This window comes from Malania oleifera, chromosome 4, assembly GCF_029873635.1.
Source record: "Malania oleifera isolate guangnan ecotype guangnan chromosome 4, ASM2987363v1, whole genome shotgun sequence".
Taxonomy (NCBI): domain Eukaryota; kingdom Viridiplantae; phylum Streptophyta; class Magnoliopsida; order Santalales; family Ximeniaceae; genus Malania; species Malania oleifera.
Window position 1 is genome coordinate 81,150,043 of NC_080420.1, and position 21,656 is coordinate 81,171,698.

Below are 21,656 nucleotides of genomic sequence, written 5' to 3' on the forward strand. Positions count from 1 at the left end.
TTAAGCACAACATGCACAAGTGAGAAATCTTGAATTTATCATAATCAAAACAGGATATGAGGTTAACAATAGGAATAATATGGCAGGAATTATGTTTGTTCTAAAGTATTTAGTAATTCTCAGTGGAAAATAACTTCTTTTATTTTTGCTTCTATAATGATAAATTGACTCACTTGGATATGAATTAACATTCTAATATAAATTTTTTTTAAGTACTTCAGATCCCAATTTTAAAGCACAACATTGTGGATTTGTTCTAAAGTTTAGGAAATGGTCTACAATTCAAAAAATTATTAATTTTTTTGATAAATGCCATTTAAATCTTAGTCAAATTAAAGCATAAATAGTAGCCTGCGTACTTTTAATTTGTAAAATGAAGTTCAACATCCACTAAACATATTTTATTTTATTTTACTTTTATATTTAGAAAATATAATATGAATACACCTTACATCTTCTTAAAAATGGATGAGTATACATATATACATGATATATACATTTTTATATTTTTTAATATTTAAAATAATTTTATAATTTTAGTGCATGTAAATGAAAATGTAACATGATATATATATTTTTTCATAATTTAAATTTAATTTATAAATTTATTGTATATAAATTTGAATAAATAAGTGTGAAGGTAAAATAAAATTATGCAAAATAAAGTAATTTTATTTTTTAAAAGTTAGATATATTGTGATTTGTTAATTATTCATTATGAGCGTATTGTGCGGAAAAATGATAAAAAGTTATGAGAGATATATGAAAATGCTTTAAGTTTATAAAAAATAGAAAACATTGCATTAAATTATTTATGCATTTATAATTCATAAATCTAATAGATTGAAAATCAATTAAAATAAAAAGTAATTAAACAATTTTAAATATATTTACCTATACTGAAAAGTAATTTAAATCAAAAATATATTATTTTAGTGATAAATCATCACATCCTCCTCATTTGTTATAAGTACTAAAAAAACAAAATAAACAAATTTATACGTGATTCCAATCCCCTACTCGACAGACGCCCTCGCTGCACTTGAGAGAGAGAGAGAGAGATATGGCGGCAGCTGCTGTGGTGCCCGCGAACAGGGGCCGTCGGAACATGGTGGAGGAGGACAAGTTGGTGTTCGAGACGACGGAGGGCGTGGAACCCATACAGAGCTTCGATCATATGGGTATAAAAGACGATTTGCTCAGAGGGATTTACGCTTACGGCTTCGAGAAGCCCTCCGCCATACAGCAGAGAGCTGTGAGGCCCATCATCGAAGGCCGCGATGTCATCGCCCAGGCCCAGAGCGGCACTGGCAAGACCTCCATGATTGCTCTCGCCGTCTGTCAGATGGTCGACACCTCCTCTCGAGAGTACGTGTACTCCGTGTTCTTTCATTTGTATTTTTCGTGTTAGGGTTTTCGTGAGATATTATTAGGTATAGATTCTGTTGTACGTATTTTGCGTGTGTGGAGGTTTTAAACCTAATTTCGGAGGGAGAGGGAAGGGGAGACTTTTCATAAGCTTTTAAATTATAAAAATCTGTTATTAAATCATAGCAATTGGGTCTTGAAAACAGAGTTTTGACAGCATTGCATGTGGGCTAGGGTTATTAAAGCCTTCCTATTTAGGGTTTCTGAACAGCTCAGATTGGGGTTTTGAAGCTGTCATTTGTGGTTTTCAGACTTGTGCTTGAAAATTCATTTTGGGAAGGGGCAGTTATGGGTCTCAAAACACTAATTTAGATGTGAGTAGAGTGTCATCTATCCCTAGGGTTGTGGGAGAAGTAGATTTTCCTTCAAAGACTTTTCTCTCCTTGCAATCCAGAAAAAGTGAAAATAATCAATGACAAGGCTTTTTTTTCCCCACTCTATTCACAGAAATTCCCTTCCAAGCCCACATTTCCTTTCCCACAGATTAAGCCGTGACCCTATGCTGTTCTAAAAGGGCAGTGGCCAGTTTCCAAAACATTATGGTCTGTAGGCAGTGGAGCAGTAAGTTGTCTATAGTTATAGCATCACCTTTGCAAAGAAAGCATCTATCGACCAAGGTGAAACCTCTTCTCTAAAGGTTATTTAGAGTGAGAATCTTCTCCAAAGTTGCCTCCCTAAAAAAAAGACAACTTTCATTAGTGCAAGAGTTTTCAAAATGACTTTCTAAGGGAAATCAGGTCTGACCTCAAGGGGGCTGTCAAACTTGGTTGTGGAAGGAGCTGACCGTGAAGCAGCCATTTGTATTGACCTTCCATAGAGGAATATCCTGATTGATACAATTGAGGGTAAAACAGCAAAAGATTCCACCTCCCAATCATGGCCATTTCTAACAAAGGGGATGTTCCAAGCTGCCCCATTCACGTAATGGTCCGCATACATACTAACCAAAGCATATTTGTTGCAAGCAAGATTAAATAAATTTCTGGAATTTAGAACTCAGAAGAGATGAGCCACACCAATTGTCATTGTTCCTAATCCAATATGGGAGTGGATGATAGTGAAAAAATATCCCATCCTTCCAAACACTTACCTCATAGGATTACTTGGGCTAGTGATGTCTATCCATTGTGTTTGAGGTTGTACTTTGAAGTAATAGCCTTTCTCCAAAGAAACTCCTTCTCATTCATGAATCTCTAAATCCATCTAGCCATAAGGGCCTCGTTGAAGAGTGTGAGAGATTTGAGACCCAATCCACCTCTTGGGATTGGTTTCCGGACAACATCCCATTTAACCAAATGGGTCTTAAAGACCTCTCCTATGTTTTGCTGAATAATGAGGCAAATATGCTTTCTTCTGATTGAGGTTTGATCAGGAACTGGAGAAAATGTTCAAAAATCTGCAGGTAGTCTGTCTGCGAGTTTGTGATTTATGCTATTACACTGGTGCATGGTCGTATGTTCTATGATACACCAAATTGACAGATACAGGGTCGTCATTGTCTATGTTTTTTTGGCATATTAAAAATTGAATGGCATGCATAATTTCTTGTTTTCATTTTGTTTCAGCTAGCTTATTGTCATATTTGGTAACTGTTTTTCTACAGGGTCCAAGCATTGATCTTGTCTCCTACGAGGGAACTGGCAACTCAAACAGAGACAGTAATATTGGCAATTGGTAATTACATAAACATACAAGCCCACGCATGCATTGGGGGAAAAAGCGTTGGTGATGATATTAGAAAGTTGGAATATGGAGTTCATGTCGTGTCTGGAACGCCAGGTCGAGTTTGTGACATGATCAAGAGAAGAACGCTGCGAACAAGAGCTATTAAATTATTAATTCTTGTGAGTTCAGCATTCCTAGCTATCACACGTTTTTTCTGTTTATATGAGTGGATGTCAGAATAACGGGGTGGGACTGTGGGAGTTACAAAAACAATTTGTATTTTAAAAGTATTTGTGTACAAATCTTGTTTTCAGGATGAGTCTGATGAGATGTTGAGCAGAGGATTTAAGGACCAAATTTATGATGTGTACAGATATCTTCCCCCAGAGCTGCAGGTACCCCTATTTCTGTGTGTGTTTTTTTGTGTGTATGGGAGACATCAGCCCCCAGTGCTCCATTCGCAGTTCTCTTAGTTCATCAATTGTGCATTGATTGATGCTATATCGTCAAGTTAACATTGACAAACAAATTATTGCTCTCTTCATTTTATGTAGTTTGGTAATACTTAAAATGTTGATTTTTCCTTTAGTAACACCTTGCAGAAGTCAAAATTCTCAGTGTGCATTTTCTATAATGAGGATCTTTTGCTTGTGCATCCAAATATGTCAACTAACATTTTGTTTTTATATCTATTTGGATTTAATTAAGGATGTGGTTCTCTACGACCGTGATGATATCTGCTGATGTCATGTCACAACGCTCATGTTTCTCTATGCTTTTCTTTGTTGTATGTATAACATATACTTCAAATGTTATATCAAATTGTTTCATATTAATGATGCTTATTATTATGTATGATTATTATGCTGCTGAACCTGCAGGAAGTAATACCCGTACTGGTTCTAAATTTTTTTTCATTGTCATAATTTGCAGGTTGTCTTGATATCTGCTACCCTTCCAAATGAAATTTTGGAGATTACAAACAAATTTATGACAGATCCTGTCAGGATCCTCGTGAAACGTGATGAGTTGACTCTAGAGGTAAATTATCTGTATGCTTCCTAGCTGCTTTTTGAAAAGAATCCATCATTTGAAACGCTCATTTTAGTTTCTTTCTAATTTTATTTTGTTTGTATATGATGTCAGGGCATCAAGCAGTTTTTCGTCGCAGTGGAACGAGAAGAATGGAAGTTTGATACTCTTTGTGATCTTTATGATACACTTACCATTACTCAAGCTGTTATTTTCTGTAATACAAAGCGAAAGGTAATGTAATATTGTAGTTGACTACTATTGGTTTTAGAGATTATAATATGAATATGGCTCTAAAGCAGGAAAGATGCTAGATATATTACATGCATAAATGCATTTGTCGTTCTCTGTTTATGCACATGCACACATGTGTACTGGAGCTGGAAACTGATTACTTCATACATATATATGTATGTTTGTATGTATGTATGTATGTATCCTATGTGGTTGTGTATAGAAATTGTGGAACCAATACTTATAATTTAATATGGATCAGACTGCAGCATTCTCAAACTTATTTTAATAATTATTCATTTTTGATGCTTATTGGATATGAGATTTGTAAGTATATATTGGGTTCGTAGCTAATTGGAAAATTAGATTCATGTGATATTGTCACGTGTCTGATCTCTTAAAAACCTCAATACATGCTGGCATCACATACTAATTGAAATGTTATTGGATGTTTCTTTTATTTTTTTCATTTATTTATTTATTTTTTACAGTGTTTTTGACTATTAGCATTCGATGAGTTGAATTGCTTGTTGATATTATAACCTACTTGTGTTGGTTGTGGTTTGTTTAAAAAACTAAATCCTGTAATAAGAAAAAAAAAAAAATTAATAGAACATGCAGTAAAATTCTTCTACTTTTTTAGGAGGATACAGCTGGCTGATGTGCAAGCATTTGCAATTTGTTTAGTTTATTGTAGCCTTGCTGGTATCCTACCTTGTCCTCCCAAGTTTTGTATTCTTTTTTTTTTTTCTTAATAAATTTCTTCTTTTATCTTCAAAAAATGCTCTACATCAGTGTTCACAAGCAATATTTGTTGCTGAAACTTGTCAGAATATTTATGAAATCAGAATCAAAGGGAAAGTGGAATGGAAGTTTAATATTTAGGGCTGGCAATCTGGATATTCCTCTTATCTGCAGAGTTCCATGTTTATGGGTTTAAGTTTGTCCCTTTGCTGACACGGAAAGTCCAGGGTGTCCAAATGATTGCTGTCCCATGCTGACAATTTCCATGGTCCTATTTCCCCTCCCCTTTTCCTGAACCTCAACAACTAAAACGCATATCAATTTCGTAAAGGTTTCTAGTTTTTGTCTCTCAATCTGTATTTTGCCTATGGAGGGAAGATGGGGTTGTGGGGGACTCACCAAGTCAGCTTTCATTAGTTCTTGACATGTCAATTCTCATGGTTATTTTGGCCATATATTCTGCCTTCTGGATTTATTTGAATTTCTTTCTGTTCCGGGACAGGTGGATTGGTTGACTGAGAAGATGCGTAGCTGTAACTTTACTGTCTCATCAATGCATGGCGACATGCCTCAGAAGGAGAGAGATGCCATAATGACAGAATTTAAGAGTGGTACTAGCCGTGTCCTGATCACAACAGATGTGTGGGCTCGGGGGCTTGATGTTCAACAGGCAAGTCTTTTAGTTTTTACCCTTAAATTAAAATTTTCCCTAATATATATTGTAATTTTCTTAATAATGTTTATTCAGTTCTGAAAAATTGCAAGCCACAAGTCTATATAATAGTCTTTAAATACTGACAATCTGGTCGTCTCAAAGGGACTGTTGAGGACAAAGTTTTGAGGTGTCTGTAAAGGCAGTTGTATGCCTTGTTTGAGATAATGTGTTGCTGGCAGTTGTATGCCTAGTTTGAAATAATGTGTTGCTGCTTGTCTAAATGTTGATGTTCTGCAAAGATGAAAAAAGGAAAAGGTAAAAAATCTAGGTGTTTACGATGATTCTTAGGTATCATGTACTCTCTCTTGTTTGCACAAATATTTAATGATGCCATATGGATTGACCCTGGATATTATGAAGGCTAAATGCTGCATGTTAACCCAGCCTTTTCAATCTTTAACATTTGTGCATTCTAATGAACACATGTAACTAAGTGTTCGTATTTGCATATCTTACCAGTAAAAGAATCTGGGTTTATTTATTCTTATTGTGTTAAAAAAAATTGGAATGCACATTGGTGGTTGGGCTCAAAGAGGTTTGAACCCATGCTATAGTCTTTGTTCCTGCCATCTGGTCTGGATATGTTTATAAAACAGTTGCTTCTAGCCCGCCATCAGATTATCAAACACCTGCACTTAAATGGACACTTCAATGTATATAAATTTTTTTTTTAATAAACAAAGAAGTATTATTAGAGGCAACAGAATGTACAAGAAGAATAAAACAAAAATGAAAAAACAAGGAGAATAAAATTCTCCCTTTACATTAAAAGTAAATAATTACAACTTTCACAGTCTAAGCCCAAAACAAACTCAATGCAAAAGAGCCAACCAGTCTTGCTGCATGTCTTCCAAAGAGAGGTGGCTAAAAAAAACCACGCGCTTGCACCCACGATGAAGAAAGATAAGTCACTATTCCAAAATGAGTTATTTGATATAGCCACTCTTTGGAAAATTCTAGCATTTCTTTCTATCCAAACACACTAAATTATAGCCATAATTGAGCATCGCCATAAAGCTTTCCTATCCTTTCCTTCACCAAAGCCTCTAAACATGATGGTGCAAAATGCCTTCGATATGAACGGATGACCCAATTCTTGCCAGATATACCAAATAATTTATTCCAAATAGCTACCATGTAAGGACAATGAAGAAACAAATATGCACTAGTCTCTACACTCCTCGAGTGAAGGACACAAGTATCTGGGGACATTGCTTTATTGGGTCTTCTCTTCTGAAGCAAGTCATTGGCATTAATTGTGTCAAGTACTGCAGTCCAGGTGAAATTTCTTTTATTTGGATGTCTTTTAAACATGCATGTCTTTTATTTGTGACTGTAATATGCTAAAGAAAAATAAGAGATGTCCAATTGAGTATGAATGACACATGATTACTCTTCATGACTGTAAAAAGAATTTGAATCCCAATGGGAGAGAGCCAGGATAAGCTCCTTGGAAAAGCAGAGGATCTTGGTTTGTTTCTTAGTCATGCAGTCATGCTTATTAAGAATGCGATCTGGATTGGAGGACCTTGTGCCAGATTTAGGGAATCGTCCCAGATTGCTTGTGGAGTTGGGATCTGGTAGGACTTCATTGGGATGGGATGGGATGGATAGAACTGTTAGGATTGCAATTCCACTTAGGTTCCTACGTAATCCCACTTCAGGATAGGGTTTTCTGTTTTGAGGTTTTTAAACACGAGGCCCCTTAGGCTAGTTAAGGCAGCTCACTTTTTAAACTGGTTTATTTGCCCTTCAGCATCAGTCTGCCTGGACTGAACTGTGCCAACAGGAAAAAAAAGAGCTGAGTTAGAGGTAAAAAAAAAGAAAAAAGAACTGGTCTGCCTGAACTGAATCCAATACAATCTCAATGACATCAAAGATTGTGGGGACTATATGCATGTCATGATGGAGAAGCTGAATGTGGGACATGAGCAACATGACTAGACAATTTCTGAATTAAGCAAACAGCTATGCACTGTCATTTTTATTTTATTTTTTTTGATAGCAAAAGAAGTTTCATTAATAAAAAAAGAATTTAAAAGGAGGCAGCTGTGCACTGTTATGTCCTGATTGGATATGTTTGTAAAGGAAAAAAGGATTGCAGAGAGTAGTGACACTACAGCTCTGCTACCGTCAGGACTAAATGCATAATAGAGTCCATCCTAGTAATTTCCAGCACACTTCTTGATCCAGCTATGGTACTAAAGTCACTTTCCCTGATTTAGAGTAAAGAGGGCGAGCCACATGACCTATTTGACTAGTTTAATCAATCTGAAAATATTTTCATTTATTGAGTCATTAGGAATGGAGAAAAGTGAATTTAGCTATCCTTGTATTAAGGGGTATCCTCATACATGTTGGGGAAATATAGAACCATAGCATTGGAACCATTTAGAAGGGCCAACAATTGAAATTTTGATTTCATTGGAAATTTTAAGGGTCTAGAGAGACCTACAAGCTTGCCCTTTTGATCAATGTGCGCCATTCTTTTCAGTTCCAGTTAGGAAGTGACAGAAAAGCATTTGGGGTTTAGATTCTTTGGGGGACTTTTCTTGTAATTCCTTCTTCTTTCTTTTGAATGAAATTCTTGATGTTGCTGCTTTCACCTCTTACTCCTTCATTTGGAAATCAAAACTTCTTTCCATGGTTAAGGCCTTTTTTTGGACTGGATCTTGGAAAAAAATATGCAAATACAGTTTGGAATAAAATGGCTAATTCTATCGTAAGGATAGCAAAAGAGGTTTTAGGTGAGTTCAAAGGAAGATACTTGGGTAGTAAAGAAAGTTGGTGGTGGGATCAAGAAGTCCAAAAAGCCGTTAATACAAAAAGAAATTGGTATAAAATATGGCAAATTTGTAGAAATATAGAAAATCTTGAAAAATATAAAGAGGCCAGGAAAAATGCAAAAAAGACTCTTAGTGAAGCTAAATATAGAACTGATGATACTTCATATACTAGACTAGACACAAGGAGGAAAAGACATTTATAAACTTGCTAGAGTTGAAGAAGGAAAATGCAAAGATTTCGGTGATGTAAAATGTATAAAGGATGAGAATGATAATGTCTTAATTAGAGAAGAAGACATAAAAGAGAGGTAATGAATATATTTTGATAAGTTGTTTAATTAAAGTCAAAGTGAAATATTGAACTAGGAAGTGACAAATGAGGAGAAGACTAAAAATAGGGGATTTATTTGCAAAATTAGAGTCCTTGAAGTTAAGATGACATTAAAAAAAGATGAAAAGTGGGAAATCTATAGGACCAGATAAAATACCAATTGAAGTTTGGAAATGTTTAAGAGACGAAGGAAATATTTGGTTAACTAATTTGTTCAACATTATTTTAAAAATCAAGAAAATGCTAGAAGAATGGAGGAAAAATACATTAGTACTTTTATACAAAAACAAAGGTGATTTGTAAAACTGTAATAACTATTGTGGAATTAAGATTTTGGGTCATACAATGAAATTATGGGAAAGGGTAATTAAACATAGAATAAAACTAGAAACGAGGATTTCATAAATCAATTTGGTTTTATGCTTAAGAGATATTAGGGAAAGAAGAGGGACTTGCATATGGTTTTAATTGGCCAAGAGGAAACATATGAATAGAGTACCTAAGGAAGTTCTTTGGTGATTCTTAGAAAAGAAGGGGGATACACAGTAGATATACTGAGGTCATTAAGGATATGTATGATAGATTAGCGACTAGCGTTAGGATTGTAGGAGGGGAATCTAGAGATTTTCTAATCACAATAGGTGTACATCAAGGTTCTCCTTTGAGTCTTTATCTTTTTACTTAGTGATTGATGAACTTAGTAGGAATATCCAAAATGATATCCCTTGGTGTGTGTTGTTCGCAGATGACATCGTGTTGATTGACGATAGTAGGAGTAGAGTGGAATCTAAGCTAAACCTTTGGAGAGCCACATTAGAGTTTAAAGGGTTTAGGATAAGTAGAAATAAGACAGAATATATGAAATGTAATTTTAGTAATGCAAGGAGTAACAGCTGAGAGAAAATTAAACTTGATAATCAAGAGATTAATAGCACTAATTGATTTAGATATCTTGGATCTATAATGCAAGTGGAAGGGGAAATTGAAGATGTAGTATATAAAATAAAAACAGGTTGGGTAACATGGAGGAGTGCATTAGGTATGTTGTGTGATCGTAGAATAGCCTTAAACTTAAAAAGGAAGTTTTATAAGATGACTATAAGGCTGGCTATGCTTTATGGTTCAGAATGTTAGGCAATTAAGAAACATGTACTAAAAGTAAAAGTTGCTTAAATGCGTATATTAAGTTGGATGAGTAGTTTGACATTAAAAGAAAGTGAGAAATGAGCATATGTGCAAAAAGATAGGTATAGCATTGGTTGAAGAAGAGATAAGGGAGGGGCTGCTTAGATGGTTTGAGTATTTGAAATGTAGATGTAGTAGAGCACCTGTGAGGAGGAGTGAGTTAGTTATTGTTTTTGGCATGAAAAGTGGAAGGGGTAGGCCTAAAATAACTTGGAATGAGGTAGTGAGGAAGAATTTAATAGCCCTTAATCTAATGGAGGAAAACACTCTTGATCGGGTGAATTGGCAGAAAAGGATTCATATAGCTGACCCCACCTAGTAGGACTTAAGGTTTGTTTTTGTTGACTTCTTGTTGTATCTTTTAAAAAATATGAACCAATTACTTGCTTCAGAATGTAGACCTTACGAGTCTCCATCACCCGATGTGTGCCCATGGCTTCAAGAGCAGAGAGGTTTGTTCACATTTGTAAAACATTGTCATTTCTCTTGAACCCTTTGAAGCAAGTTTGGTATTTTTGGAGAGTATTAGGTGTGGCCTTCTCCTTGGAGGCATTTTTGAGTGAGAGGCTTTTTGGCAATGCTCGATTACAGCTATCTTTTGGTGTATTTGGTTGGAGAATTTTTAACAATTTGTACACCTCTCTTATTTTGCTTGGGATTAGAGTGGGGTTTCTTGCATTGCTGTAGATTATGGGGTTTCTACCTCTGGCTGATTGACAGCGGGACTCTGTGGCTTTGCTTGTGTAGAGATGATTCATAATCTTTGTTTTTTGGAGTTCTTGTTTTGCTCAATTTATTTTGTTTTGATAGGACATCTTAATCTCCATGTTTTTCTTCTTTTTTCTTGTTGTACTCTTTTCTCTCTAATAATTTTTTTAATAAAAAATAAAGTATTGAAATTCTGATTTTGATTTAAAGAAAAATGGGAAATTTAAAATTAATGGTTGAAATTATGAGTGAAACTTGGGAAAATATTAAAAATTATGAATAATTTAGAAACCAAATAAAACCTTTGGGCTTGTTTGGTATCATTGATGTTTTCTATTTTTTGTTTCTGTTTTTGCACTGTGAAGAAACAGATTATAAGAATGAGTTTATTTATATTGTCAGTTTTTTGTTTCTGTTCGTTTTCAGCTATTTGCAAAAAAACTGAAAATTAAATTTTATGGTTTTCAGTTGTTTTGACAATTTGGTGCCACAAATTTTTATATTCAGAAATAGTTCTTTTGGATTAAATCATTCATTTTATACACTTTTACAGTAAAATAAAAATAAAATGATCATATGAATTTAAATATAATTAAAATAAAAGCATACATAAATTTCCAAAAATAATATAAAGTCGGTTACAAATACTTTTACTATTTTTCAATTGTCATGTCTAATAAAATTTTTCTTGTGAACCAAAATTTTAAAGTTTAACAATTAAGTACTTAAAATAATTTTTATTTTTATTATTGTGTTGTTTAATGTGTATTATTTTGCAATTTTATAATTTAGTCATATTTTTATAATATTATTTGATTTAAAGACAAGAATGAGCATTTTTTAATTACGTTTTTAATTTATTTTAATTTCATAAATACTAATCAAGTAGGTTGCTGGTTTTTGGGTTTTATGTTTCTGATTTTTAGTTTTCGTTTCTGTAAATTTTTACAGTGATACCAAACAGCCCCTTAATATTTTTTAGTTTTTCTTCATTTTTCATTGTTAATTTCAGAAATTTTGATCGATATATCCAAAATTTTGTTGGAATTTTGTAAGAAGGTAACTGAATGCTGCTTTTGTTTCTAACCCTCCTGAAATCTGAAATTACAACAGAAATTTGAGACATAGGAAGGGCTTGTAACTGATTGGGGTCAAGAGAAGGAACTTCTGGTCGATGTATTTGTGTACATAATTATGCTAAGGTTGTTAATACTAGATTGTGCTGTCTTGCCCGAGACTGGAAGGAATTTGATACATATGCATAAGAGTTTCTTAAACTTATCACTCTGCTACTCTGACAAGAGTGAGCAACATCAAACTATCTGATAAGTTGGTGGCTTTGCTATGGAATTCAAATAAAACTCTGCAGCCAACACTTCAATTCCATTGATCAAGGTGCATCTTATGCAAAAGATGTGGTACATGAAAGATGGATGGAGAAAGTAGATAGATTGTGTTGAGCTGAAGACTTTGGCTGCCCCTACTCTGTCCAAGATGAGGCAAAAAGACCTGACAAACCTGAAGTGTTATGAATGTATAAGAAGGGTTACCATACAATTAGTGCCCCCAAAATGAAGCTTTTCAATATGTTGGAAAAGTCTAAACAAAAAGATATCGATCAAGCATACAAGCAACTGGTCACTGGATTGTGCAAGTGAAGAGAGGGTGCATCAGAGGGCGCGCATTCGCCTAGGGTACAAGTCTTCAGTGTTCTTGCCCAAGAGTAAGGAGGTCCAGTCTGATGCCTTGCTGTCTCCTAAGGTGATCAATAAGCTGTTCTTGTATGTTTGTGATGATTTATTGGGAAGGCTGGCAATTCTAGCATCACAAAATTTATCGTGGTCATAAAAAGACTGAGCATCCAGGTTAGGTCTTTCCATTTTGCCCTCGTAACCCTTATCACAAATTCTGTGATCCCTCTTGACTGTTAAGTCACCATGTATCCATACTTTTTCATCAAATCCTTTAGTGAACCACCTTTTGAGGTCAAATTACTAGACATGAGAGAATGATGGAGGGGAGAGTCTATCATGAAGAATAGGGCTTGTGGAGACCCTTCTCCACATTTAATATATCGTAGGTTATATGATTTTATATGATGTCTACTTATTTATTTTGGGCAAGTATGTCTTAATGTTTGGAAAGTATTCTCTCTACTTATGAGGGTTGTAAAACCTATTAAGGTGGTTCCTCCCCTTAGAGTTGGAAGAGAAATCAAGTCTTGGAATTTATAGTTTTACTTGTGTGGTGGGTTTGCTTTAGTAGTTCTTGATTGTTTCATAGAGTTGCTGCTAATGGAGAAAATGCAAGAGCCTGATAAAAGAGTTGGAGAATAGGGAGGGAGAGGTGGTTAGGGATATAGATTTGATGCTGAGGGAGAGAGCCTCATTTTAAGGAGTTTTATTTAGAGGAGGGTAGTGGTAGAGATGGAAGGCTTTGGTTTGTCTCCTATTGTTGTGAAGAAGGCGGGCGGAATGATTAGAGAGACCTTTTGATGAGGAAGCCAAGAGTGGCTTATGAGGTGGGGCCCAGACAGTCTTTTTGTTTCTTTCAAGTTTTTTGGGGCATTATTAATGATGATCTTTTGAGATTTTTAGAGAGTTCTTTTTTTATTTTTGGTTGCTAATGAGGTTGTGGGTGGCAATATTATTCAAACTCTCGTTGCCTTGTTTGGAAGGATAAACCTATTATAGCCATAGTAGTTAGAGGCGTGAGGCGAGCCGAGGTGCAAAGGGTCTTTGAAGCCGAGGCGTGAGGCGCACAATTATTAAAATGGTGTAAAATATCTATTTGGGTAATTGATATATGAACATATGAATATCTAGTAATATTAGAATTTAAAAGGCCAAAACATTCAATAACAAAATTGGAAATTTAATAAAATTGCCAGAACGAAGCCCAAAAGCATCAACAATTTAACGTAGTTCAACATCAAAAGAAAAGAGTACAAATAAAAAAAATAGTAGCTAAATTTCAATAAAAAGAATAAATATTAAGTATTAGTTATAATTTATAAACTTACATGAATTAAACTAAATATTACAAATTAAAAAACAGTAACTAAATTTCAATAAAAAGAATAAATATTATGTATTAGTTATAATTTATAAACTTACATTAATTAAACTAAATATTTAATTTATAAGCTTACATATAAAGAAGAAGAAGAAGAAGAAGAAGAGGAGAAGCATTATAGCAAGGGATCTTAGTTCTATTTGTCTGGTGATGAGTGTGCATAAGATTTTAGCCATTGGCGTTGCCAAAAGGATTGAATGAGGTTTGGATGAGACCATTCCTAGGGTTGTGTCCTGTTAGAATCCTATTGTGGAGAAGGTAGCTAGCAGATTGGATGAATGGGGAGGGGCTTTTTTGTACTTAGGGAGGGCCTATCACTTTGTGTCAGGCATTTTTGTCTTCTATTCCTCTTTACCTGTTGTCTCTCTAGGTCTTCTAATTGTTGCTTTTAGAGGAGAGATTTTTGTGATCTGAGGTTGTTGAAGGTAAGTGGGGTTGGAATAGGGTTTGTGAGCTCAATGCAAGGGTGGTTTGGTGTTAGGAAATCTAGTTTCTAAGAACAGGTAAATTGGTTATGGCTTTTTGGATCTTGGATCCTGGATCCTTATGGCGTAGGGTTCACAGCAAATATGGGATTTGTTGGAATGGGCGAATGCCACAATTAGTGTTAATGCTACTCATGCCAGTCATTGGAAGTTTATTTTTGAGATATTGCATTGTTTTTCTTCCTTTAGTTAGATTCTGTGTTGGTAATGAAGAGAGTTTGGTTTTAGAACCTTTGGAGTAGGACATATCTTTTTTGCATTGCCTATTGTCATCTTTATCATCTTTTGAATTGCTAAAATGCTCCAGTGTCTAATTTATTGGTTTTTGAGGGGGCTATTGTTTCTTGAACCCTTTGTTTTTTGTTCTTTCTGGAGGATTTTGATTGAGAAGATATCAGTTGAGCTTGCCCAACCTTTAGGGGTGACTGATTCTTTTTATCCTTCTTGTTGTGATTGCAAAGCTTGTGTTTTGGAGGTCTGAGGAAGTTTTCTTTCAAATCCTCCGTGATTTTTATTGGCTCCCATATTTTTTTACACTTTACAATTTGGCAAGCTAAAACTCTGTCCAAATTAAGGGTTTTTGTTTGGTCTGTTGTTCTTGATATAATCAATTCTAATGATTGGCTTCAGGTTAGAACTTAGAAGACCTTTGAAATCTTTGTCTCCAGATGCTTTGTTTTTTTGGTGGTGTTCTTGTTTCCAAAGCAGCAAAACAAATGCATTTATTCTTGCATTCCTATTTTTATTGGGGCATTTGGAGAGTAAACTTTTGGGTGTGCGTGAGTAGATTGGGAGTGCTTTGTTTCTAAGGAAGGTTTTCTCTCTCTCTCTATCTCTCTCTCTCTCTTCATAGATTTAAGGGATTTAGAGGTTGTAACTCGTAAGGAAGCGAAAATGCTTTGGTTGGAAGGTTCTAGAATATAGGGAAGGGTGGAGAAGTGGTGATGGATAAAAAGCGTTCTGCGATAAAAATTCCCGGAGAATGCAGAACCCATCTATCATCCTTCCCTACAGAAGATGAAAAATCAAGTGCATTATAAGAATGGTTGTTAGCTTCTTTGAAGTTAGTATTTCACACTGAGATTCTCTCTCTCCCTCTCTCTCTTGTGGGAAAACACCATCCAGTTCGAAGGGAAGACCTTATATGTTCGTTCTTGTACTAAATAAATTTTGCATTACATGGGTGAGATTTCCTATAGCTTCTGAAAATTGGTTTTGAGACGGCTTGTCAATTTTCAGTCAGTTGGGGAAGGGTTTTTGAAGCATTTGAAAGGGCAGCATATGATATTGGATATTTGTCTAACAAAGTGGGGAAAGTTTCTGGAGTTTGGGTTGGGTTGGCTGGAAGGGAAGATATTTTTGGTGTCTGCCCTGGGTGGTGCAAAAGGTGATGGGCAATGAATCTTTGTGAATGGGTTTTGCTAGGTAGCTAGGGATCTCTCTACTGATTCTGGTGGCAGAGGGAAGCCAGCTTACTGATTGTGGAATCCGGTCATGGTAGCTGAGAAGGAAAGCAAAATGAATGCAAAGGATGTAAACAAAGTGTTCAGGAAGGGATCCTGAGTGTGGTGGTAGGGAAAGGTCAGACCTGCGCTTAGTATGGTGGCAAGTTGTGATTGAAGGAACTGGGCCCTTTTTTGCTGAAGTTGAGGAGTCTTGTTTGGAGACAATGATTGATGCAGTCAACATGGATAGGGTTACAGAAGCAGCTGCAATGTTGGTTGAGGCAGCTAGGGTTTCTCCTGGGGAGGTGGAGATAATGAAGATTAGTTGAGGTGTTCGCTGATCATGTTTAACTTTGTCCAGCTACTTGGAAAAGGAGGAGCTTCCTTTTTTATCAAAGCTAGGCCAGGCAATTAAGCAAACCCATATGCAGGGTAAAAAAGGCCTAGGTCTGGAGCTTTCATTGGAGAGAAAGGAGGTTCTTTTATACCCTGTTGGGCCAACCTATTGAAAAGGCCCATTTTAAGGCCAATAGAGTCCAGGAGTCAGGTATATTAGCCCATGGGACTGATCAGCTGTCTAATATGGGGTCAAGGGGTTTGTATGTGTGGTGTTCCCAAGTTACAGAGAGGTCTAAACAGCTGCTTATTGCAATATCAAAGGCCTAAGGGATATGGGTAAGTAAAAGAGCCATTCCTTTGGGGATGATGGATTAGGAAGAAAGCTTTCAGTTGAGGATGTAATGGGAAGAAATTTTCAAGCAGGGCAGGAGTTGCATTCAGATGGAGGCCAGAATGAGGTAAATCATGGAAATGGTTCATACCCTGGGGCGGTGGGTATTTTGGGAAAGTAAGGATGGGTAAGTATGTAAAAAGGATGTGGATATGAAGGTGTGTAAGTGTTGATCAGTGAGGAAGGGGTGGGAAAGGTGAGAAAAGTTTCCTTGTTAACAATTGTATGAACTCAAATATGTGGGGAGGAAATTTTTAAAAAATAGATGAAGTTGGAAAGTTTTATGTTGAGCAATCTCAGAGTTGTTCTAAGTCTTATTTAGAAGGAAGACGATATCTGTTTCAGAAGGAAAATAAAAAATGGTGAGATATTTTGGAAAAAGATGTTAAGTATGATGGTGAGTTTTTTGTGATAGTGGCTTCTTGTTTGATGAGACTAACGAAAAATGGATTATGCTTCTGATTCTTTGACACTTGGGATATCTTTTACATGCTTTCTTCTCTGCTTGAAGGTTTGGAGGATGTATCTATCTTTGAGGAGGAATGATTGGGTGTAGACTTGGCTATGACTAATTAATGTAGGGATGGGTTATTATGTACCCCTGTGGAGGTCTGTGTGCAGGATGCTGGTGCCCAAAAATTATTGGATAATATGGGATTGTGGATGGCTGATCCTGGTGGGAGTGGAGTGTATTGGATGGGACTCAGGCTCATAGAAAAGCAGACTAAAGCTTAAAGTAACAAGATTAAAGACCTCTGTCAATTACAAAGGGAAGGGCTTAAAGATTTGTTTTTCTTAATTAGAGTTTGCTAGTTTTTTTATTTTATTTTATTTTTCATTTCCTTTTGTATTGTATAATTTTCTTAGTTTTATTTTTCTTCTGTGAGGATTTCTTATCCTCTCCTAGTTTGTAATTCTCTCTATTCTATTTCTTAATATAATTTCTTTTCTGATAAAAAAAAGGAAGCATGATGGCTTCATATTTGGTGTAGGGTGGGATTCTGTTTTTTGGCTTCTTAATGGTGCTCTGCCTTTGATTTGTTTCCTGTGTGGCTCAGATGTGCAACTTGGCTAGTTGATGAGCCATGAAATTTTGTTATTTTAGTTGTATTATTTATTCATTCATTTTATTTTTCTGCTCTTTAGGAGGACTGCATGCCCTTGGGTTTGATGTAATTGCACTTTTCTTACAACAGCACCTCAACTTTTTTTCTCCTTAAAAAAATCTTGATGAATGTAGACACTAGTGTTAAGGATATAGCTTTGATAGTAATAATTTTCTTAGTTGGTTACTAAAACCTCTTAGAGATTTTTAACTATTAATTTTTCTGAGTGGTTATGAATTGGATGGTGACATTAATATCATCTCGGATGATGGTCTTATCTTCATGTTTTATTATTTTGATTGCTCAGGTGTTCTGTTGTTGAATATTGTGTAATATTTTTGTTCCTTTTCACACATGCTGGTTTAATTGAGCTACATCCTCAAATATGATAGAAATACAAGGATTCAAACCTTGATCTCTTTGTTATATGAGGGCTCTACTATTTGAGCTATATTACTAAACTATGTTTTAAAATTTTCTTGTAGTTGCAAAGTTTTTAGGGTTATAGTAGCAAGAGTTGTTATAAAATGCCAATATATAGATTTTTAGTGTTTATAATGTTTATCATACATTGAAAGTAGAATCTTGCAATGCTCTGTCCGATCCTGTGGATCTCTCAACAAATTTAGGATTTTAGTTCTGACAACTTTGATCTTATTGGGTGCAAATTATGCCCTGGGGCCATCCTAAGCTTTACCTGGTTCTGTGGGTGGGGTTACTCTGGTGCTCAAAGTAGCTGGCCATTTACACTTGTGTCTTCAGTTATCCAAAATAAGGGTTGAAGTGCATGCCTTTTATTTGAGGGCTGGCCTTGGATTAACGGTAAGATTGCTCCTTTGTGACCAGTTGGTCACAGGTTCAAGTCCAAGAAAACGACTTCTGCATAAAAATCAGGGATAAGGCTGCGTACACTATGATGACCCTCCCCCTACCCTTGCAAAGCAGGGAGCCTTGTGGCCGGGGGATGCCCTTTTTATTTTATCTTTTCTGCTGTTACAGGTATAAAAATGAACTGCAGTTTTAATTTGATATTGTTTAAGAGGATCCCTATTCTACTGTATTATCAATAATGTATTGAAATGGCATTTTACATTTTTGTTGCCTTTGGGCATACTCCATCTCCCTGCTCAGGTCTCTCTGGTGATCAATTATGACCTTCCAAACAATCGAGAGCTTTACATTCATCGGATTGGCCGATCTGGTCGTTTTGGGCGCAAGGTATTTTTTCTTTGCTGTGTCTCAGAAATGCCATTATTTTTAATTGCTGGATAAAAAATTTTGCACTTGCGGCAGTGATCAAGAACCCATTTTCTGCCCAGTGTTATTTGTATGGATGTCTGGTTTAATTGTTATTTTAGAGCCCTGGGTTAAATAAAGAATGCTAGATAAGTGCATGATTGCATCTATGTGACTTGTCTCTCAGGGCTCATATTGTCTTGCATCTTATGGAATAGGTACTTCTTGATTTACATTGTGTGTTCTATTGCTTGATTTCTTCACTTTTTACTGGGAAAAATCATTACGGATGTTTTGCACCCCTGCCTCCCCCTTTTTTTTTTTGAAAGAGAATATGATTCCTTGATTTGAGAAATGACAAAATAATTGTAAAAGTATGAGAAGCAGCCGAAAGAAAAGGAATGTTTTAATTTAAAATCTCCATTCTAATCATGCCCCTCAATTCCTTAGGTGGTTTCAAGATATTTTTGTATGCTTTGTAGAAATGATTTTTGAATTACCAGGGTTAAATGTGTTAGCTGGTGTTGCACAATACAATGGCGGGAGGTTATGTGTGTTTGGCAAGCTATAGGTTTTACAGGATTTGACTGGATTGAATGGCATTGGACTGGACCAGTGGATCTGCTATGATTAGCCTGTCTCATGTTTGGTCTGTCATATAAGGGATAGGATATGGGCACGAGTGCAATTTGTTTTATCTTTTTTCATTTAATGCCTGCAGTTTGCTTTGGCCTGAGTTGGCCATTGGAAGCTGACTGGCTAGATCTAGCTCATGCAAGTGTTATCCTCAACTTTTACTGCACCAAGCATGGGTTAAGAGTGACCTAGCCAAGCCTAGCCACTCAATAGGCCATGAAACACACTAGAGATCAATGATTAGAATAGAATGATGAATAAATTTGTTGTGTCAGCTGTCATTTTATGGACTTGAAGCCTGATTGTATTATGTCTACAGTCTGCATATATGGCATGATGTTCTGTTCTCAATCTGATGGTAACTGATTGATGCGCGAACTTCCATGTAAATTTTACTCTTGATGGTATGCAGGGTGTGGCAATAAACTTTGTCAAAGAGGATGATATTAAGATCTTAAGAGACATTGAGCAGTATTACAGTACTCAGATTGATGAAATGCCAATGAACGTGGCTGATTTGATTTAATTGTTCGTCATATTTTGCCTGACCAAAATTGGATGGTGATGAAGCATAGTGGCCTGGGAGGAATTTCAGTGCGGCTTTGTTGATGTGTGCCAGCTTTCTCTGTGATGGGTTTGTGTATGGGACAGCTATAGAAGTTTTCTGGTCTTTGTAATGATAAAAAATGTTTCTAGAGTTAAGGTCTGGTGGCATACTTTTTGAGGACCTTCAGGGAATGAGGTTTGGAGGGCTTCTATTCAATTGTGTGATTTTAATGTTAATGGTGGACATTGAAATGTACTTTAGCTAGAGATATGGGCTCTCTGTTCTGTAACTAATTGTTTAATGAACTGACATCAACTCCTTCCTGAGTGCCTGCTGCACACTCTGCTCTCCCGGCTTCCTTCTGTTTGAGTTTGGTCTTCGATTGCCCAAGTGGGTTTTTTTTATTTATTTATTTTTTATATTGGCTTGGAGTGTAACTTTTATGGTATTTGTATGATTTCTTAGGCTTTTTTTAGACTGCAAGTTTCCCTTGATATATGAAGCCTGGCGAAAACCAGTTACAGGGGTCAAGGTTGTAAATGTTCTTGTGTACATCATTTTGGCTATAAACGGTAATGGCATGATTGGATGGTAACCATTAACAATGGTTTCTTTCGTCAGCATGTCCAGAAATTCTCTATCCACTATGTTGTGAGGTTGTGACTGCAAAAATGGTTCACGAAAGGCAATGTATAATTACATTCTAGTACAGGAATGATACCTGGAATTCCATTACTGACAGACCATTAGTTGCATGAATTTGACTTAACAAACAAATTCAAGGAATAATAAAATAACTACATATTAGTATGAGAAGGAAAGGGGGTCCTGTGGAATGAATTGAATTTAACAATTGAATCTGGTTTTGTTTGTTTATTATTTTATTTTTATCTCATTTTATTTCAGAGTCAATTTTCATTTGAGAGGGAGCTCGTGCGCGCACACATCATTGACAGACTTTGAATCCTCGTCTGATGAGGAGTCATTGAATTCTTCACATTCGATTATATTGGAATTTTCTTGCTCCTAATTATAGCTGGCCTGCAAGGAGCTATCATGATTTTCGTTGGTTGACTCCGGCCCTTCATTATCTTATACATAATTAGCTGGTAGAAGACTTTTATGATCTTATTGGTTGATGATGCCGGCAACTTGATTTTGTTATTCCTCCCATTTGTCTCCTTCAGGTCCTCATAAATGATGACTGGGCCATGAGGTGATTGTAGGGCAAGTGGGATTTACCCCCAACACCCTCTTACAAAGGAATGAGTTGGTGGAAACCATTGAAGTAGTTATAGCCAACTGTTTGGCCATTACGCAATTGGAGGGTGAATAGAATTTGCGCCCTGGCAACTTAAAATAGCATGTTGGCTGAATCCACTATGGCCATTACAGGTGATTGTTCAGTCATGCACAAAAAGGAACTGTGGGCAGGTTGTAGCAAGAGTTTTTCCAAATGTTTTTAGTGTGAACCTTGGATCGTTTACCATGTCCTTTCCCATGCTTTCCATGCAAGACCTTACGTCATTCTTGATTATCTTCATTTGTAAGAGGTTTGAGGGAGTGCA

The 21,656-nt window shown here is 35.9% G+C and overlaps 2 protein-coding genes across 2 annotated transcripts in view; both read left to right on the top strand.

Moving 5' to 3' along the window:
- Positions 1-21,656, top strand: part of LOC131154584 (uncharacterized) — a 531,072-nt gene that overhangs the window by 66,548 nt on the left and 442,868 nt on the right. The window lies entirely within an intron of this gene.
- On the top strand, positions 840-20,414 carry LOC131154588 (eukaryotic initiation factor 4A-3). The gene is made up of 8 exons (XM_058107493.1): positions 840-1,368; positions 3,032-3,272; positions 3,408-3,488; positions 4,027-4,134; positions 4,240-4,359; positions 5,606-5,773; positions 18,801-18,887; positions 19,954-20,414. The coding sequence occupies exons 1-8, from the start codon at positions 1,064-1,066 to the stop codon at positions 20,065-20,067; spliced, it is 1,224 nt and encodes a 407-aa protein (XP_057963476.1). The 5' UTR covers positions 840-1,063; the 3' UTR covers positions 20,068-20,414.

What these genes read in the sequence shown, in the direction of transcription:
- LOC131154588 (XM_058107493.1), top strand. Translation starts at nt 1,064, where the DNA reads ATGGCGGCAGCTGCTGTGGTGCCCGCGAACAGGGGCCGTCGGAACATG. An exon ending in ATCTTCCCCCAGAGCTGCAG is followed by an intron (nt 3,489 to 4,026) that starts GTACCCCTATTT and finishes CATAATTTGCAG; the next exon opens with GTTGTCTTGATATCTGCTAC. An exon ending in TCTGTAATACAAAGCGAAAG is followed by an intron (nt 4,360 to 5,605) that starts GTAATGTAATAT and finishes GTTCCGGGACAG; the next exon opens with GTGGATTGGTTGACTGAGAA.